Source organism: Heloderma suspectum, chromosome 10, assembly GCF_057233095.1.
Source record: "Heloderma suspectum isolate Gila_16-S chromosome 10, 16-S_ref, whole genome shotgun sequence".
NCBI classification, from domain to species: Eukaryota; Metazoa; Chordata; class Lepidosauria; order Squamata; family Helodermatidae; genus Heloderma; species Heloderma suspectum.
The window spans coordinates 21,124,920-21,152,919 of NC_139467.1; the positions used below are offsets into that span (position 1 = coordinate 21,124,920).

The following is a 28,000-nucleotide window of genomic DNA, read 5'->3' on the forward strand; positions in this document are numbered from 1 at the left end:
ATTCTGATGTAAACCAACTTGGAGAGCCAATTGGAAAGGTGGAATAAAAAAGTTAATAAAATAAGGGCACACTCCTATGCATGTTTAGCCAAGACAAAAGTCCTGCAACTCCCAGCATCCCTCAGTCAGCCACACTGGCTGAAGGATGCTGGGAGGTGCAGGACTTTTTGTGGCTAAACATGCATAGGATTGTACCCTACACTGTATTTATTGGCGGGGGTGGGGTGTGGATTCCAACCATTCCACTTCAAAAGTAACTATCATAACTTTAAAAATGGTTTCCCTTGCCCTATGGGCCAGCCCATATTCAGGCTTTGGACTCCATTCCCCACCATGTCATTAGATAGGTAAGTGCTGGATAGGTTGTCTCACAGCAAATTATCACAATTCATTGTGATCCCAAAATACCATTTTATTTTAAACTCAACATAAAAATATACAATGAAACCATGGAAACAGAGCACTGTTTATGCACTAGGGACATCCCTACACAACAGTGCCGGGTCACTTTGCGCTCCCAGTTGGTTTCCATGAATATATCAGCTTGCTAGGTGCAGGCAGCACAACCAAACCAGAAGAGTGCTAGCTGCTTCGCTAAGAACCTCTCCCAAAATCCTTTCGTTGAAGTCATTTGACGTGCCTGGAACACGCAGCACAGGACTCAATCTGCTGCTGCTCCAGAGCAGGAGAAAGGGACCCTCCCCAAGGCACTCAAGAGGTAGGGGAGAGCACATAGGGGTCTGTCATCGACAGGAGAAGTGCTGGTCAGAATGGTAATCTTCTAGCTGAGCCATCTGGACATCCACAGCTCTGCATGGAAACAGTACGCAAATGCACATCATCTTTAAGGGCCAGAGGGCACCAGAGCAACACAGAGTGTGAGGCCAGAGTCAACACAGCCACACAATCACAGGATAAATAGTCCAGTCAAGTCAAACAGTTGCATTTTGTCTGGAGCAAGAGGACAGCAATGAACACAGCAACTATCAGAAAGCAAAATTCCATCACCAGCGCTGTGTGTACTCTGCAGTCTGCACTAAGAGAAAATTGTCAAAAGTGTCAAAACAGTATGCAAGCTGCCAAACTCCATTTTATGACCACTGAACATTTTAAAAAGTGGTCATACCTCTGATCTCCAAGACTGAAAGCATGTGGGAAATGTTCTGTGGGGTGTTGTTTTGGGAGGGCTTGTATGGAATCACTTAATATACACTGTTCTCAATAGAGCATCTTAGGGGAGAAAGATGGAATCAAGATGAACATGAACCACAGATCTGGGAGCGCACACCCAATAGTGACCAACATAAGCCATCTCTTATGGAAAGTCAGTGTGATGCAGTGGTTAGAGTGTCAGGGTAGGACCAGGGAGACCTAGGTTCAAATCCCCACTCAGCCAAAAAGTTCACTGGGTGACCTTAGACCAGTCACTATCTCTTGACTTAACCTACCTCACAGGGTTGGTTGAGAGATTAAAGCATGTGGAGGGAGAATCACATACACCATCTCGAGATCCTTGGAAGAAGGGCAGGATAAAAACATAATAATACTAAGTCTTTTCTTGGAGTCATTTCTAGAGCTTGGTGAGGAAAAAAAGGAGAAACATCCAGAGCACAGCACACTTTGATGTTGGGGTGGACACCAGGACTGACAGAGGGGACATGCCCTCTATTAATAACTGGTCCCAGGTATCTAGTATCTCATGCAAAATGCAGCGGCCAGATTGCCAACAGGGATTAGAAGGTTCAAACATATAAGAGCGACTCTGGCCCGCTTGCACTGGCTCCCTATATGCTTCCAAGTTCAATTCAAGGTGCTGGTTTCAACTTATAAAGCCCTATACGGCTTGGGACTGCAATACCTGACAGCATGCCTCTCCTGAAGCCAACCTACCCATAGACTACATTCAGCATCTAAGGCCCCCCTCCGAGTGCCTCCTCCAAAGGAAGCTTGGAAGGCAGCAACGAGGGAGAGGGCCTTCTCAGTGGTGGCCCACCATCTGTGGAACAAGCTCCCTAATTAGGTCCGCCTGGCACCAACATTGTTATCTTTTAGGCACCAGGTGACAACCTCTCTCTTTTCTCAGGCATTTGGCAGCACATTATGAGTTTTAATCAGTCCTGGATGTGTCTTTAGTTATGATTGATAGTTCAGTGTTGTTTTTAGTTATATGTTGTTTGTGTATATGGTCTGTGTGCTTTTATGTGCTTTTTTGTATATGGCTTTAAAACTTTTTATATTGTGTTTAATGTTTTAACTTCTGCAAACCGCCCAGAGAGCTTTGGCTATGGGGTGGTATGGAAATGAAATAAAATACAGACATACATAGTATGTTTCAAGGGAAAGGCACTGGAGTCTGCCCAGAAAGACAGGAGTTTTCTGATTCCCAGCCTGCTTTCCACAAGGCAACACCGCCCAGCAACAGGCAAACACTTTGAAACAGCAGCAATCCAAGTGAGAATGCTTCCAACCACTTTGCGGAGGACAGTTACTCACCTCAGCTGGCCGCGCAGCAACTCCCTCTGGCTCCTTAGCACCTGTAACAGGGGATCATCCTCAAACTCTGTGCCATCCGAGTCTGGAAAACAGAAAAACATCTCCACTATTAAAGAGCCACCACCTTCCCCCCTAGTCAAGTCTGTGGAGCTCCCCTGTGCAGGTGCTTTCCCACTGAGGCCATGTGATATCACTTCCAAGGTGCCAGTTATTAGTTTGCTTAAAACTAAAGATCCCACTTCTCAGATGCTCACTTCTCCTGCTCAGTCCTTCCATTGCCTCCCTTCTCTTTGCTTCAGACTTCTTCGTAACTTATCTCCCCACTCCCACCCCACCCCAAGAGCCCACACACCTTTCTCCCCCTTCTGGGCTGTGTCTGTATTGTGCCTCTGGTTGTGTTCCCACTTTAGCAGAAGACAAAGGAATAGGCATGTGACAAAGGTCTTCTGTTACAACTTCAATGCTATAGCACAGAACTCCAAGTCAAATGCAGCTTTTGGCCGCTTCTAATTTCTGTCAACACTGTGCCAATTCCAGTTGGACATGTAGATGGATATGGGGCAGGCAAATGGCACCGTATACACTGCACATTAGATTTATGCAAAGAGGTGCAGGCTCTGCCTTTAAACACTCTGCTTCATGGAAACTCTTTGTTCTCTTTCCAACCATATCGCCATTTCCTTTTCCCCCATTAGTAATTTAGGTCAATTTATTCAAAATAGTTGTAAAATTCAAATTAGCTCATTGCTTGCCCAATAGACGCTCCACACAGAACACACAGCCCCACCTCCCGCCACCCCCAATGCCAGAGATGGCCAACTAGTGAGCAGGAGCCTGGATCCACATTTCCCACCCAGAGTTATGGAACACCAACCCAGGCAGGAAGTAAAGGAATGTGCTTATATGCTTGGGGCAAAATGGAGTGGACCCCACGAACACTGCTGCCGTGTTTAAGGACCTCTATGAAATTCAGATATCTACCCCCAACTATCCTACCTTCAGCCTGCTCCAACAGCTGAGCAGCCATGTTCAGGAGCTGGGGATGTGAAGGAGCAGCAACAGTGCCTGGCAGCACCTCCTCTGGGCCCCAATTCTTTGAACTCTTCTTCAGTTTGTCCCTATGGAGAACTGGAGATTCAGGTGGGGAGAAAAGCCTTTCAGAAACAACCTGGACATGAGAGAGAGAGAGAGAGAGAGAGAGAGAGAGAGAGCGAGCATGCATTAAATCTTTGCCTGTCCTCTACACCTCCTGGTAAGAAGAGTAGAAGTGGAAGAGCCCAGAACTGCCCTTCCTGAGGTTCCTCCAAAGCCTAGGTGGTCGCTCAGCTATGTGTGGCTGCTCCATGATGGATCGCCTTTTTTCTGTAGGTTTAGACTCTCTGGGAAGGATCAAGAATTGTGCCACTGGAATACACAGGTGAATACATCAGGTGAAGAATCGAGAGCCATGCCATTTGAATACATGTTGCTTATTTGTATGTATAAATTTTCTGAATGTGTATGCTTTATTCTAGTATAGCATAGCGTTCTTCATGAGAAACCTCCCTACATCAACTTGCCTACTGAAAAACTTCTTAATGTCTGCCCTTAAAACCCATGCAAATCCAGCCCCATGCCTGAGCCATCCTGGCAAGAGAGAGAAAATAAGCAGGGGTTCACAGCTCCTGGAATCCAGAAGTGGCAGTGACATTCCCTCCTCCCCTAGGAAAGGGCAGAAGCTTCCTTAAAAAGATTCTTGGACTGGCATGAAGCAGAAGGAAGGAACAAGAATACTCCTGGGGTAACAGCAGCAAAGGAACTACCTGCAGTAGAGATGACCACAAGAGCTCCTGTCTGAGGTTTAGACTCATTTTGCCAGATAGCTTGAAGCACACTGCCCTCTCTCCCATGGATGTGCCCCAACCTGGCCAACCTATCACAGACATGCATTCCTCACATAGGGCACTAGCCAGGCCTGTTTGCCCCACTGTTGGCCCTGTGTGAATTCACAGCATATCCTAGAGCACACGTTCCAGTGGCTGTGCATTGCAGGTGAATATCAGCAGTGGTAGGTAAACCGTCTTTCAGGGAATCTTGTGTCTGCCATGGCTGATCTCCCTACTGAAGAACCCAAGATAAACTTTTAAGGAACCTCAGAATTCCCTTGAACAGCGTTTGAAAGCCACTGTCCTTGTGAAATACAATGTGGAGGTGCTTCACAATTTGGCATTGTTATTTTTAGCAACAAGGGCAGGGGAACATAATTGGAACCCATAGGGGGAAAAATAAGAGGGAAAGAAACATGTGTTAAGGGCAGAAAAGTGTCCATGTAGCATTTGGGAGTGGTCTACAAAGAGTCAAGCAGCCATGTCCAAGATTAGGGGAAGCCTCAGCCTTAGTTCTCATTCCTAAGCCTTTAGCAGTGACTGTCACTAAGTGTTCACATTAGTCTCTTCGACCATGAGGGCTAGAAACATGCTTTTACATCCAAGCTGAAGTGCTCGCGATTCACATGAAAGGCCCTTCCACTAAATTATGTCGACAGCCATGCAGATTCCCACATGTCCATACCTCTCCCAAGACACGCTGAACTGAATGTTTTATGGGGCTCTTTCGTGGCTCTCCAGAGTCTCGGACTGGTTTTGCTTTGTCCCGCCTGGATCTGAATGTCCTCTGATTTCCTCTGGGTTCAATGGGCACTCTCTCATCAAGCTGAGCTGCCTGTTGAACATGGTATGAAGGGCTCTGCCCCGAAGACTTGCTGGCTCCTGGAGGCCTTGGTAGAGCACGAGAGTCCAGGAATGCAGGGTTGGGATCCTTTTGTAGGGCTAGTTCCTTCACTTCCTGCTCTCCATTGGATTCAGGACTTCTGACTCCTACAGTCCCATTACTGAAAGGAGCAGTTTCTATGAGCTGCTTGGAGCTTGGTCCATTTCTCATAGCACCTGTGCAGCAGCAGGGATGGTGTTCATCAAGTGTGGATTTCATGTCTAGCTGGGGCTCTGATGTTGGCAACACTCTTCTACCTTTGGTCCTCCAACTGGCAGGTTCTGGTGACTTCAGAGCTGCACTTTCCACCTGCAGGGAAAAAAAGACAGAAAGGGTCCAAACAGTATCCAGCTGACTTCCTGACATGGAGTGGTGAGGAGATGCCTTAAAACAGGACCACCCCTTCCTACACCCCCTGCCATACAGAACAGGAACAGCCAACCTCTGTCTTCACTGTATAGCAAAAAGGCAGGAAAGAAACCCAAAAGCAAATTTACCACAAGTCCCCTTTTCTATTATGGGGGGAGGGGCATCTTGCTCCAAAGAGGAGTCATTACTGACTGTTTGGGACATAGCCAAAATGCAACACATCAGAAATTAGTATGAGACTGAGTGCATATATACAAACATACATACAAAGGACTACCCCTGCACTCTGGAAGTACACTCAGTATGTTCTCATCAAACAAACTGAATCCACTCCAGTATCAAGTTCTGCTTAAAAAATCAGCTCTGCTGGGTGGCAGCAGAAGTTGGCTCCACACAGCACTGATTGGCTAGTGCCTGTAACAACAAAAACCCTTCCCATCCCCAGAGCTGTTTTGCAAGGTTTTAAAAACTGGCTCCAATTAAAACAAAAATAAGGTAATGAAAGAATGTATGATTGCTTGAAAGAATGTTTAAAAGCAGTTAAACCACCTGGAACATGCAGGGAGGGGCAAGACTGAAATCAGAGGTGAAATTGTTGCTAAGTACATCTGTCAGAAGTGTAGCTGGCCAACTACAAGAGGCACGGGAAAGATGAGGGAAAAGCCACTCTTACCCTATGGAAGAAAATACAACTGAGTTGCAGGCACTGTGTTTATTTTTTAATTTAACTTTGCATAATCGCACAGAGACAAATGCCTTTAATCAGAATTGTGTGAGCACAGTTGTAAGTAGGTATACGGGCAGCAATATAAATCAGAATGGTCCTGCTTAGTATTCAGGCTGCACTAAAAAAGTTAGTATGAATTTAAAAATATGCCTAGATTGATATGAATTGGCAAATACATATTATCAATTACTTTCGCCAACACCTGCTTGCCTTCACCTCTATCACTAGAGGAGCACACAGAGTTGGCCATAGGATCAATACCATGAGGGGAAAGTTATTCACCTAAAGACTGGAAAGGTGAGAAAAGACAGCCACAACCATCTTGGCAGCTACAAAGATGGGAGCAGCCCAAAACAGTGTGCGCCATTTTCAAGGCTGCTTCCAACAGATCCGCTTGTTAAGATCAATGGATCCACTTGTGTGTCATCACAAGCGGGCAGAAGGCAATCAGAGAGGAGGTCACCTGAACCTCATGGCACAAGCTCTTCCACAATGCTGGTGTGGCTAGTGAGAAAGTCCTGTTATTTGTCGTGACCAACCATGCTTCTACCATGGATGGACAAAGAACAATAGGACTTTCCCACTAGCCACACCAGCATTGTGGAAGAGCTTGTGCCATGAGGTCCAGATGACCTCTCCAATTGCCTTCTGCCTGCTTGTGATGACATTTCTATTTCAGCAGGCTTTTCATCTGCCAGGTTGAAGTGATCTTATAGAAGACAGTATTTTATCTGTTATGTCTGTTGCCTAAATTTTTATTGTTGCTATATTTTATTATGGTGATTTTAATTACCGTATGCTGCCTTGAGTAATACATGTGTGTTAGGAAGGCAGAGTATAAACCTGGAGGACAAGGCTATTGATGGCTACTAGTCCTGATGGCTATATGCTACCTCCACTACAAGAGGCAGTATGCCTATGTACACCAGTTGCTGGGGAATATGGGAGGATGCTGTTGCATTCATGTCCTGCTTGTAGGTTTCCTGTGGGCAGCTGGTTGGCCACTGTGTGAATAGAATGCTGGAGTAGATGGACCCTCGGTCTGATTCAGCATGGCTTTTCTGATGTTCTTGTTTATTATAAATTAATAAACACACACGCAAAGTTAGCAAGACCTCTGATCCTCTAAATGCCCACACCCTGTCTACTGCTTATGCTTCCCCATCCTATTGTGCACCAAAAACATGGCCCTGTACTTCCTTCAAGGCCTTTGCCTTGCAACTACACAAAGTGAAACAATGGCAGACCGAAAAGTTATCTACATGTCCATTGGAACATGATTTCCTTTGGTGGCGCATTCTCTGTTTTGCCTTGTCCATCTTCTTGGTCAACAACACAAGCTTGTCTTCCAAAGATTCCCAAGCATCTCACTTCACTGCTGTCTGCCAGAGAAATCATAACCTGTGCTGCAAGCTGGGATATTTCTCAAGATGAAACACTCCGGGTTGGTGTGCTGCAGAAATAGCCATGTACCATGTAATAGAGCCATGAGAAAAGCTACTGTTTTGCAATTGCTCCTACATCATACATCATTGACACCTGAAATATTGCCAATCAATTCAGCAGAACAGCAATAACAAAAACACAACAAGAATCTCTTTGTTTCTCTCTAGCACCTTAGTTCCTAGATCTCAATCTAGATCACTCATTCATCTCAAATTCTTACCATGCTGGAAGCACAGGTAGGCTGGATGCACTGACTTCTCCATACTACAGGGGGCATCACAGCAACAGCTTTGCTTGCTTCCTCCATCTTCCGCCGCAGGCGCCACTGGAATAAGATGTCATCCTCCGGTTTAGAAGAAGAGCACAACTGAGATATTTGAGTGATATGGCAAGGGAGAGAGCTGAGGCTACCTGGGGAGAGAGGAAGGTGTTACCACTGCGATGTTTGCAGGAGCTGCTGAAAAAAACTGCAGCTGTCCGTCATGTTCGGGTGATCATCTTAAATACGTGTATATCGATTTGTCACCATTGCTGAACAAGTGCTGTTTCCGTTTCCTCTCACAGCTCTCAATTTCTGTCAGTGTTTTGGGGCCACAGCAGCATTGGAGTCTCCCTGAGAGGAAAGCTCCCAGATTCCATGTCTTACCTGTGCACTGATGTGCTGCAAGGTGCTGTGGAACATAACCAGACACACCTGCATTGTCATTTGTGATAGTGGACGTGGGGGTGGAGCTGAGCCCTTCCAAGCTTACGTGTCTGGAGCTACTCGAGGGGGACATGCTGCATGTAGAAAGACACATGAGGAAAAAGCTTAGTAGGAAGGGACAGTGGTTGGGGAGAGAATAGGCTGGCTGAGAAGCCTGACTGAGGCACAGGGCTAGAAGGCCCTGTGGAAACTGGGGCAGATCAGGCTAGATCCACCTTCCCCAACCTGGTGCCCTCCAGATGTTTTGGATTACAACTCCCAGCATTCCTGATCAGGGGCCATACTGGTTGGAGCTGATGAAGTCCAAAACAGCTGGAGGGCACTAGGTTGGGGAAGGCTGGGCTAGAAGATGGGCAAAATATAAGGGAGGTGAATACCTTCTATGCAAGAGTCTGGCTGCTCTTTCCTGCAGGTTCAGTATCTCAGGGTCCAGCATAGAAGTATCCTGAGATTGTCCCTAGAAAGAAGCATGCAAAGGAAGGGGTCAGAGAGGAGGCTCTATAGGGTACATATGGGCAACCTGCAACCCATGGGCCACATGCATCCCTTGGCCATTTTCTGTGTAGCCCACAGAGCCCCAGGGTTCCCTGCCCACTTTTCCCCACCACTCAGCTATCAGCCAAAAAGGTTACCTACCCCTGCCATCGGGGAAAGAATGTTAGGATTCTGGCACTAGAGCAAGTGGAGGGTTCAGGGTGTGAAGGCTCGTGGACAAAAGTGGAGAAGACAACAATCAAATCCAATGGGACAAAGGCACATTAACTCTCTGGTACAGGCAAATGGACAGAAGGCAAGAGATCAGCAGATAAGACAAAACAGTCAACAGCACTAACCGGCAGGGAACTACTGTGACAGATTAAAAATTGTCTGTTGGCCTTCCAAGGAAAGCAGCCAAACCAGGAGCAAACAAGACTCCCTGCCTGCAAATTGAGAAGTTTAAGATGACCCTTGGTTCTTGAAAAAGAGCAAGGATCTGACTGGGGGACCAACGCTAAGCATCCTGCTAACTAAGAAATGCAGTGACTCTCACATTTACTCTGCCCAGAGCACAGTGAGTCCTCTAAGTGGGACAAGGGCCATGCAGCCAAATCTGCATAGGTCTTTCTATCTATCACAATTGTACTCTGCCCTTCCTCCAAGAAGCTCAGGGCAACATACATGGGATTATCCCATTTTATCATCACAACAAGCCTGTGAAGAAGGCTAAGCTTGGAGATCTTGGCTGGCCCAAGTCACGCAGTGAAGTTGAGCTTTATGATGGAACAGGGATTTGAATGCAAGCCTCTCCATTCCAATTACAATATCCCTTAACCCTGTGGGGTTGAGCTTGCCAGTGAGTTGGGAAGAGGACAGGGGAGACCAACAAGGCTCCATATTGTCTGATTGATAGATAGATAGATAGATAGATAGATAGATAGATAGATAGATAGAGATAGAGATAGAGATAGAGAGAGAGAGAGAGAGAGAGAGAAAGAAAGAAAGAGAGAGAAAGAAAGAGAGAGAAAGAAAGAGAGAGAAAGAAAGAGAGAGAAAGAGAGAGAGAGAATGATCCTTCTCCTATCCTAAAGAGTACCTCCTTACTCACCGAGGGAAACTGATCCAGAGCTGGACTGAGAAGAGATGGTCTCACTTCACTCTGGCTACTGTCTGCAAGAAGACATCTTCATTAAAAAATTAAGGACTCACAACGGTGAGCCATCTTTGCAAAGAGGCTATGCTTAGTCTTCAGGATGGTCCCATCAGTTGGGAGGCTCTTGGCTCCCACACATACACATCCATAGGCCTGTAAAAGTCTATCCTAGCCATAGCTTTCCAAAGTGCCTTCTTAAGTGTTCCCCCTAGCATAGGCTGTCAGCAGTGAGTGCTAGGACCATATAGAACACTCAGTAACAATGGGGTCTGTCAGAGCCCCCACCCCACTCTTGCTGCCTTAAAAAAAAGCCTTAGCGTACATACACGTTATGAAGATGAAGGGAATAAAATAATTGTTTTAATAATCTTGGCACATATGTGCTTCTCTGAGAGGGAAGAGCTATGACCGGGGATTTGTTTCTAACATTTATATACTGCCTTATCTGCTAAAAGGCCATCAAGCCAGTGTACAACAATTTAAAGCAATAAAACTTAAAAACACTAAAAACAGCAGTAAAAAAAGTAAAATAGTAAAACTACACATTGTAAAGGCTAAACTGAAAATATGTGTCTTCACACCCTTTCAACAGGCCATGAAAGTGGGGGCCGATCATAGTTCTTGAGGAAGGGCATTCCATAGTTTGGGTGCAACACAGGAGAAAACCCTTTCATGCACGCCCAACAAACAGGCCTCTATGAGTAATGGTGCCCTCAAAAGGGCTTTTCCTGCAGATCTTAATACCCAGGCAGGTTCATAGTTGGATAGGGGGTCCCTTAGAAAGCCAGGTCCTAAGCTATTTAGGGCTTTAAAGGTTAAAATCAATACCTTGAATTGCACCCTAAAAGCAACTGGCAACCAATGCAGGTCTTTCAGGAGAGAGGTAATATGGTCCCCTTATGTGCACTACCCACAACTGCTGAGCAGCTGCACTTCCTGTTACAGCTGGGAAACAAAAGGCAATGCAGGACAAAGACAAAATGTCACTGTGTTTGCACATACCCAAATCCGCAAGCTTCCAGTACAAAACTCTTCCTACCTATAGCAACTAGCCGTAAAACTAGGACAGCTTTACTGGCACAAGGGAAATCAGGTCCTTCCTAGGACTCCCTCAACTTGTCCTGGTCTGATGTAAATGCTGCTCACTTTAACTGCTCCCGTCCCGTTGGATGTAAGTACCTGAAGATGGTGATGTCTCCTTTTTGCAGATGTTGCCTTCTGGGGAAAATGAGTGGCCAAGCCACCAGAACTGAGCAGAATGTCCACTGGGTGCCCAGCGCTCCCTACGGGTAGTGGGCTGCCCGTAACGGAATCGCTCAATATACCTGCCAAAGCAAAAGAGATACTTTGAATGAGTTCAGATGACACACCGCAGCTTGTCATAGGTTATTTAACCCACTACAAGCTGCAGCACCCACAGGCACCACCTTGCACATCCAACCCCCACTTGGGGTTGTCATGTCACACGAACCCTAAAACAGACGGTGGGTTATGCGAGGGTTGTTTAAACCTCACATAACCCATGCTTGTTTAACCGTCGCATAACCCACACTCACCAGGTTCACACAACACAACAACCCCTGAGTGGGGGTTGCATATTCAAAATGGCATCCGCACGCACCATTTAAATACCCCACGGCGGGCTGTCATGTCATACGAACAGCCCCTGTATCATCTATATGGACAATGATCTTGCCTATATGTAGTGATCACCCTGAAATGGACTTGAGACCGTACTCTAGTGCAAATCAGTAAAACACATATGGACAACCTGCGGCCGTTGCTTGCTCTCTCTGCAGCCCAATGGAGTCCCATGGTGCTTTGGACACTTTTCTCAGCTGATCAACTATCAGCTGCTGGGGGGTCAGGAGACTGCTGTTTCCCTGCTGCTAATACCATCAGAGAAACAGTGATCTGGCTCAGGATTGCTGGGGCAGGGAAAGAGAGGCTTTGAACTCCCCTCACCCATCCCCAAGTCATCTGTGCCCTGATCTCAGTGGACAGGGAGGAGAGGCTTAAATATCCCTATCCCTACATGCTGAAATGTGGATAGGTGGGGCAAAGAGTGTGCCTGTACACACAGTGTGTGTGCAGTCCCATCACCTACCACCTGGCACTGCATGCAGCCTTCGGGACCAAAAAGGTTGCCCAGCACAGTAAAGGAAAACAGAACATAAGAAACCGAGAACTGACTGAGGCTACCAAATGAGTCCGTCTTTCAGATGGGAGTTGAACCCAGGACTCCCACATCCACAGAATCCAGTCACCTATCTTGTTCTGTGCCCTTACCACCCCACAGAGGAAATCCCTAGTTAAGTGGATCACCTGGCAATAATTGATTCACTGTCTGAAACATAGTCTTGGGTCTTTGGTGAGGCCAGTGTCTTGGTCCCCGGCGCCTGCTCTGAGGGAAGGCCCTTTGCTCCCTCAGGAGTCACAGAGGAAGAACTGCGCTCTGTTGAGGGCCATGACTCATTGAATGGGCTTGTGGAGTCAGACTTAGGGGGGTTTACTTCTTGGTAGCTGGAGTCAGGCAGGAAATTGGGTTGTGGAGGACTCAAGGTTTCTGCCTGCTTGGGAGACTGGGAGCAATTCCTGCATTGCAAATGAGATGGGCTCAGAACCTAGAAAGGAAAGCAAAGAGTTTTCAGACTCTGTGATCCCAATGACTTTCCAGAAGCATTAAAACCCAGACATGATACAGTTTCCTATTCCGATACCTCCACCCAACAACTCTTTATTATGTTTCATCCCACCCTTCCTCCAAAAAGCTCAGGGCATCGTACATGGTCTCCCACTTTATCCTCACAACAGCCCTGCAAGGGAGGCTTGGTTAAGAGAAAGTGACTGGCCCTAGATGAGCTTCATAGCCTAGCAGGGATTTCAGCCTAGGTCTCCCCAGTCAGAGTCCAATAATCCAGCCATCACACCACACCAGCAAAGCCCACCCCCTGTGGCAAGCTGGCTGATAAGCCCCAAGAACAGAAAATGCCCAACATTCAGGCCTTGAGAGAGAGAAGCAGAGTTTGTGTTCCCAGTTTATAGTTAAAAACTCAAGACTGTGTGGGAGGAACCACACTGTTCCCTTCAGCCAATTCCACAGGGCTGGATCACCAGGGATCCCAAAGACCAGCTTGATTCCTCCTGCTGACATTTGCTTTCTCAAGTGGCCTTGTAGCATTGTTTGCCCAACTCATCTCCTCCTCCCCATCTCACCGTGTATCGCTGCTCCTGCCTCAGTAGCTGTTCCTGGGAGGGGTGGTAATGGCTCCGGCAACTGGACGCCTCCAAAAAGGGGCTCCCCAGCGTGGAGAATACAGCCAGACTATGACAAACAAGGAATCTTAGTTAGCAAGGCAACTAGCCTTGGCACTAGTCGTTCCTTACCACACACACACACACACACATATGACATCCCAACCCTTCTGAGCAGAGCCAGGACTTTTGTTTCTCTGATACCCCACAAGAGCCCAATCAAGGGGGAAGGCACTTGGTCTCCGCCAAAACCAAGAAACGTCCTTCTAGAGAAAAATTACTGACAACACTGCAGAAAACTCAACGGGAAACACTGTTTTCCAACTTAGATGGAAGTGTATTGGGAACACAGGGAAGGGCTAGACTACATATTACATTAAATGCATTGTTGCCTTTAATGTGAGTTCAAAAAACATAGCAGGTGTGGGGGGACCCTATTATGATGAGGACCACGGCAGGAAGCAAGCATCCACTGGCACCACTGGGAGCTTTCCCCGCAATGTGAATAGCAGCTTTGGGTAGGGGTTTTTTATAAGGATCACAGCGGGAGCAGGGGAATGGACTCCCTGTGCCTGCTCCCCACAGTCCCGCTCTTGATTGGTTCCCCCCATATCTGCTACTTTTTGTTTTTGATTTCTAAATCACATTAAATGCACTACCACATTTAACATAATGTGCAGCTTGGTCCAAAGACACCAGAGCGGCTGCATTGTGGAAATCAGGAGTAGCCTTATACAGAGACAGACCACAAAGCCCGTTTAGCCCAGTACTGACTGGTAGTAACAACCCAGCGACAGCCTAGGTACCTGAAATCTATTAGCTACAAATAGTGAGGTTTGAACCTGGTACCTCATATGCTGAGAGTACGTATTTCTCCCTTTTTTTCAGGCAGTAAAAGGAGCACCTGCAAAAGAGGGCCTCATGGTTTTGTCTACCACTATCAGGACAGTGCCCCTTCCTGGCTCACCAGACACCACTGGCCCTCAGTTTATGCCCACCTCCTTGCAACCACACACCGCCACACTGAGGACTGAGAAGAGTTCTGTAGACAAAATTGCGGGTTTGTTCAGACTTGTGGCTTAACATCAAAGCAGTTGATTGAGTACAGCCTCAGGAGTAATTTGCATCTAATTCCTAAGCAACATGCATGGTGTGGGCATCTTTCCTCCACTCTTGGTCCTCCCAAGCCATAGAGACGGATCCAGAAGGGTTTTTTCAATGCCATGCTCCAGGGTCATCGTGAAGAAGTAAAAGTTGTTTTGTTTAGGCAGAGAAGCCTTTTTCTGTCTAAACTCCTCAACTCACAGTCATGAATCAATGCAAATTAGTTTGTCACCAGGCAGGCATGCTCAAATAGGCCAGGATGAGGGGAGGTTTTGTCCAGGGAAAAATCCTGTGCGAACAAGAACTAAGAGCCAATTTATATGCCTACTAGTCAGGATGGTTATATATTACCTCCAGTATCAGAGGCAGTGTGCCTCTAAACACCAGTTGCCGGGGAACATGAACAGCAGGAAAGTGCTATTGCACTCATGTCCTCCTTGAGAGCTTCCCGTAAGTATCAGGTTGGCCCCTGTGGGAACAGAATGCTGGTCTAGATGGGCCTTTGGTCAAATCCAGCAAGATATTCCTTAAGCCCTTACATGGTACAGAGAATGAGGGTGTGATGCTAAGGTGGTAGAATTGTGGATTGTGCCACTACTGACTGCGGGTGGGGACTTGAATACTCTGTGATGTAACCAAATACAAACAACACCCCCCCAAATGCATATAATAAACTAACCATGAAAACGTTTTAGAGCAGGGATGGGCAACACGCAGCCTATGGGCCGCGTGCAACCCCTGCAAAAACAAAATGGCATCCCGAATGCTACAGAGCTTGCAAATATGCTAAATTTGACTGTTTTGGCACTCCGTAGTGCTCCAGACATTTCTTTCCACTTTAAAAAAATTAATTACTTTTCAGGTCACCTGGCAAACTGCAGCCCACCAGGGCGTGCATGTGAAAATTGCCCCTAGACCTCCCCAAATTGCCCACCCCTGATTTAGAGAAACTCTCTCCCTGATGTTCAAGTTTACTACATGCAGAAGCTTTTAACACAGGAGAAAACTCAAAATACATGACCTCTCCCATCTGAACTGGTACCGTCCAGATTTCCATCACCTCATTCTGTGTAATGTGTAGTGTCTATTACAGTCAAGGGAATAGCACAGTCACTTACATATGTGTGTGCGCACGCACGCACACACACACACATCTTGTTTCTCCTTAGATGTGTCCCAGCCAAGCTCATCATGTCCAGTCACCTTCCTCCTCTACCCATGGGACATTGTCAGTACTTCCTTGACAAAGGTACACACCAGCGCTCGTTCTTGGAATCCATCGCTCTACAGCAGGGTGTTCAGCTTTGCAGGGCACCGTTTTGGTTGTGCTGTGGATACAGTCTGTCTGCTTTCCTTAGGGAGGGTTTCCCAAGTTTCTGCTCTAAACAAAAGGATCCCAATAAATAATTTTTGCAAATGCTCACTTATTACACGTATTTAATTTGGCTTCCAAGAGTTTGTATGTGTTCCTCTATTTTCCACTATTTGGTAATTTCTGGTAATGATGATTTAGCTGGAAGTGGGAAAGGAGGAGGAGGAAGGCATTAAGAATCAAGGAAGAAGAATTAAGACTAGAAGGAATATGCTTAATACAAGAGTGGGAAACTGTTTTTTTTCTATCATGCACCATTGACCTATAGAAAAAAAAATGGGGCCACACAAATATAGAAACAATCTCTTCCATCTGAGGAAAGCTTTAAAGATGCTGATCAGGTCGGCTGACAACTGACCTATTCTGCACTTTGACCATGGGTCGCATGAAGTTAAGCAACAGGCCAGATCCAGCCTGCGAGTTCCTCACCCTTGGCTTAGCAGAAGGAAGACAAGGAATTGTTTGCCATAAGGTTTTCTCCCAACCAAATCACCCAAAAGATCACAAGATTTTCTCCTCAATGGTGGAGGTAAACAAATAAAAACAAAGTTAAGGTGCCAAATGCCATGCTCAACATCATAATCGAGACCTGTATGGCATAACTGCAGATTAAAGACCGCCCTAGATAGAATTCGTAAGATACAATGGAAGTGAGTCACAAAACAAAACTCCATGATCAAAAAACATTATGTGCTTTCCCTAAGTGCTCAAAAGCACTTCATACGCTATCTCAGTAATCCTTACAAAACAATTTTTTTTAAGGTAGGTCAGCACTATTATCCCCATATTACAAATGGGCTGGGGAGCTAAGGCTGAGATGCAGTGGCTTGCCTACAGCGCCTTACCAAGCTCAGGGAGAAATTGAGAACTTTCAGCTCATGCAATAAACCACCACTGCACCACCGGCTCTCCAACATAAACGTGGCATGCAGACAAATTCTCATACTCTGTGGCTCTGTAATAACTGAAGACACGTAACCCAGAAAGCCTAACCTAAAGGATACAAGAGCCCAAGAAGCCATATTCTAAGAAGGCCTCATACCAGACTAAATCATGCCCTCCTCTCCTTGCATTTGCCCGGAGAGTTGTATTTTTTCCACTGCCACATTATGTAGATTGTTAGGAAGGCATTTATGGAGAGTCCACAAAGAGAGCTGTGATAAATCATTTAGAAAGAAGGAGGCATCCATCTCACAGGACATATTCTCAGCACACAGGATGTAGGAACCTTGCTAAGGCTAAATAGCTGTGGTTGCTGCCTAGACGGCAGACTACCCAGGAACCCCCTGTACACTGCCTTGGTGTCTCATACTGGGAGACAGACAGGATATAATAAATAAAAATGTCCTCCTGCATCTATCTACATTGTCAGTCTGCTCCTTGGGTTGCACAGGCTCCAAGTGCTGTACATTGCCCCACAGCTGAAAATTTGGACATTGTTTACCTGCCAAAGTGGCAAGGAAAACAGCCACAGTGTTCTCAGCTATGGAACTTTTTTTTTTTTTTTTAAACAAGAGGCCAGCACTGTGGGAAAGGACTATCCTTCATACAGACTAGTGTCTGACTCCACAATATGTGTAAACTACTGGTTAATCCAGCCCAGAGAATATTTCAGCTTCTATATGTCCATTAACACAGAAACCATTCCAAAAGGTGACAGAATTCAGGCTCAGCAAGTGGTCTAGAGCAGCACAACTGCTGTACCATCTTCTGGGATTTCCACTTTTCTGGGGTTCAGAGCAAGGTTTGCAGCCGCCTTAGCTCTTGCATGCACTTGCGGAGGAAAATTCCATGGCACTTGTTTTTCCAGTGTGCAGTTGCCAAGGCAACAATTTCTTGTGTTTTTCCCCTGTGAAAGCATCCCATTCACTGACCCTGCTGTACCATGGAGTAATGAACAGCATGAATTCCCTTGCTCTGGAGAAAACTGTATGACTCCAAGAAATAACTGGTCAAGGTGGAGCCATTCCTGTTCTAGCATCTCTCAGTGCGATTCTAATCACCAAGCATTTGTGCGGCAGCAAGAATTTAAAGACAGCTTTTGCCCAGAGCAGAGCAAGTGACTGGCTTCATTTATATGGGTCAAAATGAACTTAAGGGCTACCCTGTAGAAGTGAAGTCATGAAAACTGGGCAGATTCATACGGGGAGGGGAATTCAGCTGTCTCAAGGGCTCAAATCAACTGGCTAATCTGTGAGAGCATCTTTGTACTTGTTGTAAGACATTCACATCACAAGCTATCAGACAGCAACATGCTTGTAGCCAAAGCAAGTTCTTACTTATTTAAGCCTGCACATCAGTCAAAGCAGCACTGCGTGTTGGGAAGACAGTTCAGGTCCTAAAATTCACACACAGAACAGTGAAGGTTTCTTCCTAGTGGAGCCAGTGGTCATCAGCAGAACAGAAACGGCTCCTTGCTACCAAGTCTGTTATGCTAACTGCTGTGACAATCTAAAAGGCTATTTGTAGCCAACATGTCAGATCCCATTTGTGGCCCTAGGGACAGGTGGAGACAATCCACTCCTTATGCCCTCTGCCTGGGAGAGAAAACCACACTGACTGTACCCACGCTGAATCCATTTTTTGCTCACTAAGCCATGTCTTTAAAACCACAACCTGCCCCACATAGTACTGGGGATGAGAGCAAAAGGGCTTCCCAGCAAACACATTTGCCCCCTGCTTTTCTGTGCTTTTTTAGCAGAGAAGGGGAAACCAGCACTAAGCTCTTTTCCTTTTTAGATCCACGTCCCTCTGAGGCAGACAGCAGATAGGTTTCCTATTTTCTGGGTAACTAGTGGCCAGCAGAACACTAGTGCCCTTCTCAGAAAAGGCTATGTGAAGTACAGTCACCAACCCCTGCATTAAGCCCTGCTTTCTGAGTGCAAACAGAAGAGCCCCGTTGAACTCTGGGACAGCCGGGTATAGAATATCGTTTTCACCAGTCAGCGCTGAATATATGGAAAGGCTATAATGAAACTCCATAGCCTCAAGGTGTTAGAACCATCCCTGTATGTTTCAGCAGGGACCAAACAGTGACAGCACAAATCACCATTTTGGCTGGAAGGAACAATTTGTCTCCCATCAGTAAAAAAGGGGAAAAAATCTCTCCACACTGGAAAATGGTGAGCATGTTGCTTCTATGAATGCAAGAAATAGAGCTAGCATATGACCAGTTTAAAAAGATCAACTGTCTGGTCAGATCGTCACATGTTTAAAGGATTATTAGAACAGTAACAAAGGAATGAATTATGCTAATTATGAAACAACAGACATAAAAGAGGGTGGCTAAAACCATAGAGTTGGGAAGAGACCACAAACTTCATCTAATCCAAGCCCCTGCTGATGCAGGACACCTGCTCATATGGCATCCCTGATAGGTGGCTCTATTTAAAAATCTCTAACAGGGTCTACCATCTTCTGAAGCAGTCTATTCCACTGTTGAACAGCTCATACCATCAGGACATTCTTCCTAATGTTTAGTCAAAATCCCTTTTCTTGTCATTTGAAAGTGTCGTTACCGCATTAATGGAAGTGTCATTACCGCATTCCTTTTCAAAGCAAATGGAAGTGCTCTCTAATAAAGAAATGAGCTCTCTGATGTGCTGGTGTCAGCACATGAAGCTGGTTGAACAGCTGTGGAGTATATGCCAACTGAAATGGAGCTTGGGGAGGTGGCAGGGGACAGATTCTCTAAACAAAATTCCTTCTCTACTCCTTTTTTCCACTAAGGCAAGAACTGACACAAAACAATGGTGAAAGCAATCTGCATTACTACAGCTGTAATCCTATACACATTTACCTATAAGTAAGCCCCACTTAACTTCTGGACTCTGAGCTAACTGGGGAAGCCCAGGTGGCTGCACTGTCCAGGAGTACATTTTACCAACTTAGGCTGGTATGCCAGCTGCGGCCCTATCTGGAGAGGACAAACCTTGCCTCAGTTATCCATGCAGTAGTCATGTCTAGGCTGGACTACTATAATGCACTGTACATGGGGTTGCCTTTGAAGATAGTTCAGAAGATGGCAGAATGCAGCTGCCCAAGTATTGGTGGGGGTGAAGTGATTTGATCACATAATGCCTATGCCGCACTTGTTACCTGTGTGTTTCCGAGCCTAATTTAAAGTGCTGGTTTTGACTTTTAAAGCCTTAAACGGTTTGGGACCAAGTTACTTGAAGGACCGCCTTCACCCACATCAGTCTGCCCACACTTTCAGATCAGAAAGAGAGCTCCTTCTCATTTGCCCACCTGTGAGAGCAGTTAGGTGGGTGGGCAAATGAGAAGGGGCTCTCTTTGTCATTTGCCCACCTGTGAGAGCAGTTAGGAATGAGTTGCCATCGGAAGTCCGCCATGCTCTGTCATTGCAGGCTTTTAAGAAGGCCTTGAAAACATATTATTTTACAGTGGCCTTTATTTATTTATTTATTGCATTTATACCCCGCCTTTTTTCCTCTTGCAAGGAACCCAAGGTGGCTTACATTATCCTCCTCCTCTCCATTTTATCCTCACAACAACAACCCTGTGAGGTGGGTTGGGCTGAGAGTCTGTGACTGGCCCAAAGTCACCCAGTGAGCTTCCATGGCCGAGCGGGGACTAGAACCTGGATCTCCCAGCTCCTAGTCCAACACTCTTGCCACTACACCATACTGGCTCTCCTTCTCTTAATATGACTGCTGTTGTTGGTGGTTTTATTGTCAGCCTTTATTGTTTTTATTGCTATTTTATTGTGTTTATGTTTTTAATGCTTTTAATATTTTAACTGTTTTTATGTATTTTATTGCTGTGAGATGCCTTGGGAGGGCTTCTGCCCTGAAAGGCAGCCAAGAAATGTTTTAAATAAATTACCCAATGGGACTTACTTTTGAATAAACATGTACGTATAGGTCAGCCTTATTTTAAGAAAGTGTGTGTGGATGCAAAGAACAGCTGTGGTCGCAAAATTCAATATGGGGCTTCTATGTCTTTACGTAGTTGTCAAACTGAAGGGAGAATTGTGTCGCATACAGCTTTCATAATGTGAGAAGCTTCAATGGCCAAAATTCTCCTTTCTATTGATAGCTACTTTAAAAATGTGCAAGCCCTGGCCCATATTGATTTTAGCAATGTTGCCTGTGACCTTCTCACATTTAATCCACAAAATATACATTGCTTTAAATATAGTGGTCACATCTTCTACATGCAGAAGCGGTTGAAGTAAATCATCTGAAAGAAACCTATACTATGGGGCTGAGAATCACTAACACACAAGTGAGATTTCTAACAAGGATATTCTGAGATGACCAGAACTCCCAGTTCTATTGGTGCACTGGATATTGTTGGGCCTGGGAGGAAAATGGTAACTTGCTGTGATATTGCAAGGAAGAATGAGAGATTAACAGTTCAATCCTACACATGTCAACTCAGAAGAAACCTAGTCAAGTTCAGTGGGACTCCCAGATATAGGATTGCAGACAAAGTGATGCTACCAGTCTTCAGCCTTGGGAATATGATGCTCAATACATCTAACTTAAATACTGGGCCTTGTATATAAGAGATGTAGCACAAAACAGAGGATTCAAATGGATGTTATGGAACTGATGTTATGGATGTTATGGAACTGATGTTACGGATGCTATGTTATGGATGTTATGGAATGGATGTTATTGGAATAATGGGCTCAAGTTACAGGAAGCCAGATTCCGGCTAAACATCAGGAAAAACTTCCTGACTGTTAGAGCAATACGACAATGGAACCAATTACCTCAGGAGGTGGTGGGCTCTCCCACACTGGAGGTGTTCAAGACGAGGCTGGACAGCCATCTGTCAGGGATGCTCTGACTTGGATTCCTGCACTGAGCAGGGGGTTGGACTTGATGGCCTTGTAGGCCCCTTCCAACTCTACTACTATTCTATGATTCTGTGAACTACAGCTAACAATACTGAATAAGGATTTTAAAAAAAATTGGGAAATTGAAGGTACCTAGAAACATGAAACATCTATATAGCCCTGTAGAGACACCTAAAAATTAATAGCAATAGCTAGAACAGAAATTATTCTCCTATGCCAAACTACAGAATCTCACATTTGCCCAGACAGAAGACAAAAGGATTGCCCTCTCTATTCCCCACCCCCACACCAGGGTTCTTCTGTGCATGACATCAAACTGGCTAGGCTCACGTCTTTACAATGCTTGAAGAATCATTAACAATTTTGTAGCCCAAACCCTGCTTTTGAAGCAAAAATGAATATTAACAAAGAACATTTCTATACACTGCCCAGAGAACGTATTGTTAATGGGCAGTATAAAAATGAACTAACAAGTATGAATATTGTCTCCTAAAATCACTTTACATTGCGTTAGCAGATGACCCACCGAAAGGGTGATTCAATGACTGCTTCCATTAGTGTTGTCCAACACGCTACCAGGCACTTGGAGAAAGTACAGTAATACTAGAGATCCACTCTGTGCTTCTTCAGACTGAACAGGTGGATTGTGTAATACTGTAGTTATTTGGGTTGGCTCACTTAAGGAGAGCCAATGAGGGGTGGACTGCAATCTAAATGAAAAGAAATCCAAAGGGGTTTACTGTGCACTTGCACAATACCAGAACAGCACAATTTAGCACAAAGATCTTTCAGATGCCAAACATGTTGATTCAACAAGAACTTCAACCAAATGATGATTATGTTGACCCCTCCTAGTCTCAACAGGAGCCCAAGGGACAGCAGAAGTAGCACAATGCAAAACCCAGATTCTTCTACAATCATGACATACACAAAATACAACATTTTTCCCGAATATTTTCCACCATTCTAGTTGAGTGCCATATAATGCAACCTGCAGTGCCTGGATGCAGCATTGGTGGGGGGAATGAACAAAGCAAGGGCACAAGGATCCCTCTCTACTTCTAGGCAGTCACCAGGCCCAACATGCAAGATTTCCATTCATACCATTTTTGTGGCACAGAACACTGAAGAACAAAAGTATTCCTCTAGTCAAACTGGTTACAATTTTAAATATAGTAAACATGTATTTACATGGATTACCACAGGTTTTCAGTGCTGGAAATGCAAATCAGATGAGTGATAAACATGCCTCAAAATGGGTTACTGATCTACTACAAATCTGCAAATAAGGCCTAGAAGAATCAAAGCCTTAAAATAGAACCAAAGATCAGTATCTTCATGTATACTGTCTAAGAAGTCTTCCATGGATCCCCACCCCCAAAATAATCCTTCTCTCATGATAAAGCACAAAAATCCCTCCTTAAATTTGACATCATGGCACTTGATAAAACATGGAAGTACATAATTCATAATTTAACCAGGCAGTGATAATTTAACTAGACAGCAACTAGAGACCTGACTGGTACTCAGAATTTTTGCTGAACATCGCCATCTCTGCAATAGTGTGGAATCTGCTTGATTGGCTGGAGGTCAGCTTCGTTTCCTTCTCAGCACACCACCCATCCTGCATTTCTATCTTGACAAACTAGGATCCTACTAGCCACATTATTCAGACACACATCAGGGGGTATTGATTATTCTCATGCAGTTGCTGGTACTGTGAGAACAGCATCTGAAGACTCCAAGCCTCTCGTGTGCTGGAAAAGGGTTAAAGATACATCAGTGTTCCTGTGCTTGGTTTCAAAGTAGCGTCTTTAGGTTGGCAGGTTTAAAGAATGCCATTGTGGCTTGGCACATAAAGCAGACTGGCTTTGCATTTTAATACGGTGGCACAAAGAAGAGAAAATCTCCAACCCAGATGTGATTAAATAAATAGCTTGTGGTTTACTTTATAGCACCTGCTCAGGCTTGAATCAGCCTTCCCTGAATGTAGATGTTTTTTTCTGTTTTCTGGCTTGTCCTGCTTTTTGGCATCAGAAGTCCCAGTTGTAAGCATTCATGGGATAAAAGAAAAGCAACTCAGCATTTTCAGATCCCCACCCCCCTCACTCCACTCCCATGTGATCATTCCAGGTAAAACATGTACTAGATATTGTCAGGGCAAGTCAAGCGCCATTCAAGCCAACAGCCAAATTCCAAGTTTCAGTTGGTCAAGACTATAGCTAACACAATCCTTTCCTCAAATTATCAGATTCTATATTTGTGAGTTACCTGTTGTAGGAGATCTTCCAAGTTAGTTACTTTACTGCCCTCTTTACGCATGTCCAAGGAAACATCTACCCTGGTTCTTTGACAGACAAGGTTTTTCATGCTCGCACAAGAAAGCAGAATTCCCCACTCCTATCCCAGATGACATGCATGCTTGTAACCTCCAAAGTTATCTAGTTTGCAATAGTTCCCACAAAACTTATGGTGACCATTTGCAGATCTGGGGCAAGTTGGCTATGTATACTTTCTTTCTGAGCCACATCCATCACTGTATTATGCATATTTGGGATTTGGGGGGGGGGGAGGGAGGGATGTTTTGCAAAAAGTGACCTTCTTGTTAAATAGACCACATGCATGAAGTCAAAAGATTCGGAATTGGGAGGAAGTATTTTTATATAGTTATCCAGTTATTAAAGTGAAATGTAAAATGGTTTGCACAGTCAGAATCAGACATCTTTGGCAGTAAAACAAAAGCAAAATCGTATATTTCTACTTTCAAGGTTTCTAGAAGCTACAGGTCACAAGATCATACTTCCATGAAAAGGTCTTGGGTCTTGTGTCCCACTGATAAATCAAGTCCCACTGAATTTTCTCCAGGGGCCTGCTGCAAAAGAGAGAGAAGGAGAGGAGAAACCCAAAGCATAGAGTGGAATACATGCCTGTCAGCAAAGAGGCAATACACAACAAACGGGGTGGGGGGGAGAGCGAGAGAGAGTGGAGAGAGACAAGAGAAGGCGCTAAAAGCAAAACCAATGCCAGGAAACACACATAGTCCAATAAAGGTATGTTCTGTTCTCTGCAGAAAGTCCCACAAAAGGCTGCCATTTGAGCTCTCACAACAAGGCCCAGGCTATCCTTCTACACAGGAATGGGCAACAACACTGCCCATCAGCTCTCTCTTGTGCTGGCTCCCAAGACACTCCCCGTCTCTGCAGGTGTAGCAGTAGCTGCTTCCCTCTGTTTAAAAGCTAGGTGGTATTGCTAAGGTGTTTCAAAATTATGGCAGCTTGATTCCAATTTCTGAGTAAAACCCAGGAGTTATTCAAGCAGTCCATGCAGCAGACACAACAAGATGAAGCTGGACAGCCATCTGTCAGGGATGCTTTGACTTCGATTCCTGCACTGAGCAGGGGGCTGGACTCAATGGTTTTATAGGCCCCTTCCAACCCTACTATTCTATGATTCTATGAACAGCAGCTGCATGGAGCATATTGCAAGCTGAGAAACCTTACAGCTCATATAAAACAAGAACTCCGCACTAATACTGGGAATAACTATCCACATATTCCCTTGCTGCTGAATTGATAAGGTAACTGATAAAGTTCATTTCACTACACATACCTATAGTTAGTCATTGGTGGCATCCCAATAACTTGAAAACAAACAAACACTCCCAATGTACTGCCTAAATAACAGACATTTCCAAGCTGGCTCTAGTCAGCTATTTCTGCTCAGGACAGAAATATTTGCTCCAAATCTCAGCTCCATCTGTGTGACCTTCTAAAATGCCAGATGCCCAGAAAGCCTGAGAACTGCATTTCTAAGTGGCAAATATTTGGATGTATCATTGAGCCACCACTGGAAAGACATCAGCCCTTTCATATTTATCTGAGTGCAAGTCCTACTGAAATCAGTGTGATTTGTCTTCTGATAAGTATACAAGGTGAACTGGCCCTGTACATGCTAATGTTTTCTTGCAGTGCTTTGATAAACCCAACCAAGCAATCTAGAGGCTAAGCATTACAAGATAAATGCATTTGTATTCCCAGCCAGGTAATTATTTTAATGGAACTGACTGAAGCTCCCTGGAGTGGACAATCAGAGGGGGCAAACCAAAGTCTGTTGGCAAGTATTGTGTGCGAAACAACCAACACATGCTAAGCTTTCAGCATCATACAAAACAAACCCCAAGTAAACAAATCTAGCAACTCATAAAGACCTGGCACAGCATATCTTGACATATAGCTCAATCCATTCTGCTGTGAGAGGAAGTTCTGGGATAATCTCCAACCCAAGCTAGATTCAAAGCCAAAAGAAACCCTACACCTGCATTTCCATAAACAAATACCCCTTGCGCACCGAACGTTTAGCAACCATAGCTAAAGAGAACAGAATTGGATTCATTTACCACATTGGCATGAAGAGGTTGCCAACTTTTTTCCTGACAGGGCTCTCGTCCTCTTAATAGCAATGTAACATGCAAAAATTCAGTGAATGAAATTTCTGCCTTGTCATACAGCTGTGAAGATCACAGGAGCCCTGTCAGAAAGGAAGTTGGCAAGCTTAGAAGAAATCAGCCTGGTGCAACCTTACTCTATGCAACTGGGAGTCTCTTGAGCCATAAGAAGTTCAAAACTTTTTAAAAGGAGGGGGGAGACACATATACAAAATCAAAAGGTAGATCAAGCCATGGGGGGCGGGGGCTAAAACATTGTAGCAAGCTGGGCTGCTAAAATGATGAGCTGTGAAGAGCTGGAAACAGATACACGCGACAGGCTTAACCACAGACACAGATGGAAGTAAATTGTTAAAGTCAGCCAATATGCCTATATTTATTATTTCAATACCTAGCCCAACCTATCTCCAGAACTCAGAGCAGGTTAAAAATACCACCCTTTAAAAATAGTCTTAACCCCAACAAGTGAAAGTCAGCCTAAATAAGATTCTGCAATGCTTTCAGAAAGTACTTGGACAAGTCTCACAGGTATGGTTAACCAGCTAAGCTGAAGCACAATTACCAACTGATCAGAAAAAAGACAGGGCGGCCTACTCTTGTGTCTTTTAACAGCAGCTTCACCCATAAAGATAAGAGGGTGGAGCAGCCTGGAGTTAAAAACATCACCACCTTCTAATGTCTGCAGATCAAGCTGCTGTTTGAGGCACAAGAGCCAGTATTGGCAAGCATAACCTGAGGCAGTGCCCATACCAGTTTGGCCCAAAGCAGGCAGGTGATGGATGAGGGAATTAAAGGAGGGGCAGGGAAAGAGGCGAAGCAGTGGCATCCTGCATCATGCCTCCGAGCATTTTAAAGGTATAGGCAGCATCTCTAGGCAAAGACCTAGCAACCGATCTCATACAAAAGTTCCACAACAATACAGCTGACCCCTTTTTAGATACAGATGCCCCTGGGACCACAGCTCGGTGGTAAAGCACCTGTTTCGCATGCAGAAGGTCCAGGTTTGATCCCTGCATCTCCAGGGAGGGCGAGAAAAACCCCTAACTGAAATCCAGGAGAGTCACTGCCGGTCAGTGTCGACAATACTGGGCTAGATGGACCCACGGTCTGATTCAGTATAAGGCAGCTTCCTATGTTTCCCTGTACTATTAACAACGGAAGACTGAACTAAGTCCCACTGCTTTTCAAGGGGGCTTATTCCCAGATAAATTATACGTAGCGTTTCAGCCTGACAACGCAATCCTGCGCCTGTCTACTCAGAAGTACCTTTAACAGCCAAAGACTGAAGCCCCGCTGTTTTCCAATGGGGCTTCCTCCCAGGCAAGTGTGTGTACAGGAGTGCAGCCTCGGGCGCACTTACCTGGGGGTAAATCTCAATGAGCAGTTAACTGAGTTGCCCACCTCATCCCCTGGCATTCGCATAATCACCATTATGCTTAAGGGCCACCCCAGGTTCGGGGAAACATTTATTTATTTATTTATTGCATTTATACCCCGCCTTTCTCCCTCTCGCAAGGAACTCAAGGCGGCTTACATTATCCTCCTCCTCACCATTGTATCCTCACAACAACAACCCTGTGAGGTAGGTTGGGCTGAGAGTCTGTGACTGGCCCAAAGTCACCCAGTGAGGTTCCATGGCCAAGTGGGGACTAGAACCCGGATCTCCCAGCTCCCAGTCCGTCACTCTCACCACTACACTACACTACACTGGCTCTCTCCATAGGCAGCCTCTCCACACCCGCTCCCACAACATGATATAATATACACACACAGCCCCAGCGACGGTGCTCTAGCGCCCAGGACGCCTTTTCCAGGCCCCGGACTCCTTCCCGCTCATCCCGAAAGAAACTTACCGCCTTTGCGGTCCCTTAGCAACCAC

General features: G+C 45.3%; 1 protein-coding gene across 3 annotated transcripts; it reads right to left on the reverse strand.

Moving 5' to 3' along the window:
- Positions 1–391: 391 nt before the first annotated feature.
- Positions 392–28,000, reverse strand: PROSER3 (proline and serine rich 3). 3 transcript variants are annotated; one of them, XM_084815462.1, is made up of 13 exons: positions 27,975–28,000; positions 15,736–15,854; positions 13,336–13,444; positions 12,445–12,743; positions 11,299–11,444; positions 10,075–10,136; positions 8,867–8,946; positions 8,430–8,563; positions 8,004–8,194; positions 5,044–5,550; positions 3,490–3,661; positions 2,494–2,575; positions 392–810 (listed from the first exon to the last, which is right to left on the reverse strand). In XM_084815462.1, the coding sequence occupies exons 2-13, from the start codon at positions 15,756–15,758 to the stop codon at positions 744–746; spliced, it is 1,872 nt and encodes a 623-aa protein (XP_084671588.1). In that variant the 5' UTR covers positions 15,759–15,854; positions 27,975–28,000; the 3' UTR covers positions 392–743. The 3 variants fall into 3 exon arrangements, with proteins under 3 accessions (XP_084671588.1, XP_084671586.1, XP_084671587.1); XM_084815460.1 differs by having other exon boundaries at positions 15,736–15,859; XM_084815461.1 differs by having other exon boundaries at positions 15,736–15,859; positions 27,891–28,000.

Excerpts from the sequence above, each read along its gene's own strand:
- PROSER3 (XM_084815462.1), bottom strand. The coding sequence starts at position 15,758 with ATGGATTCCAAGAACGAGCGCTG. Across the intron at positions 8,195-8,429 it reads TGCAGCACATCAGTGCACAG|GTAGCCTCAGCTCTCTCCCT; the intron begins GTAAGACATGGA and ends CTCTCTCCCCAG. Across the intron at positions 2,576-3,489 it reads GCTGTTGGAGCAGGCTGAAG|ACTCGGATGGCACAGAGTTT; the intron begins GTAGGATAGTTG and ends TCTGTTTTCCAG.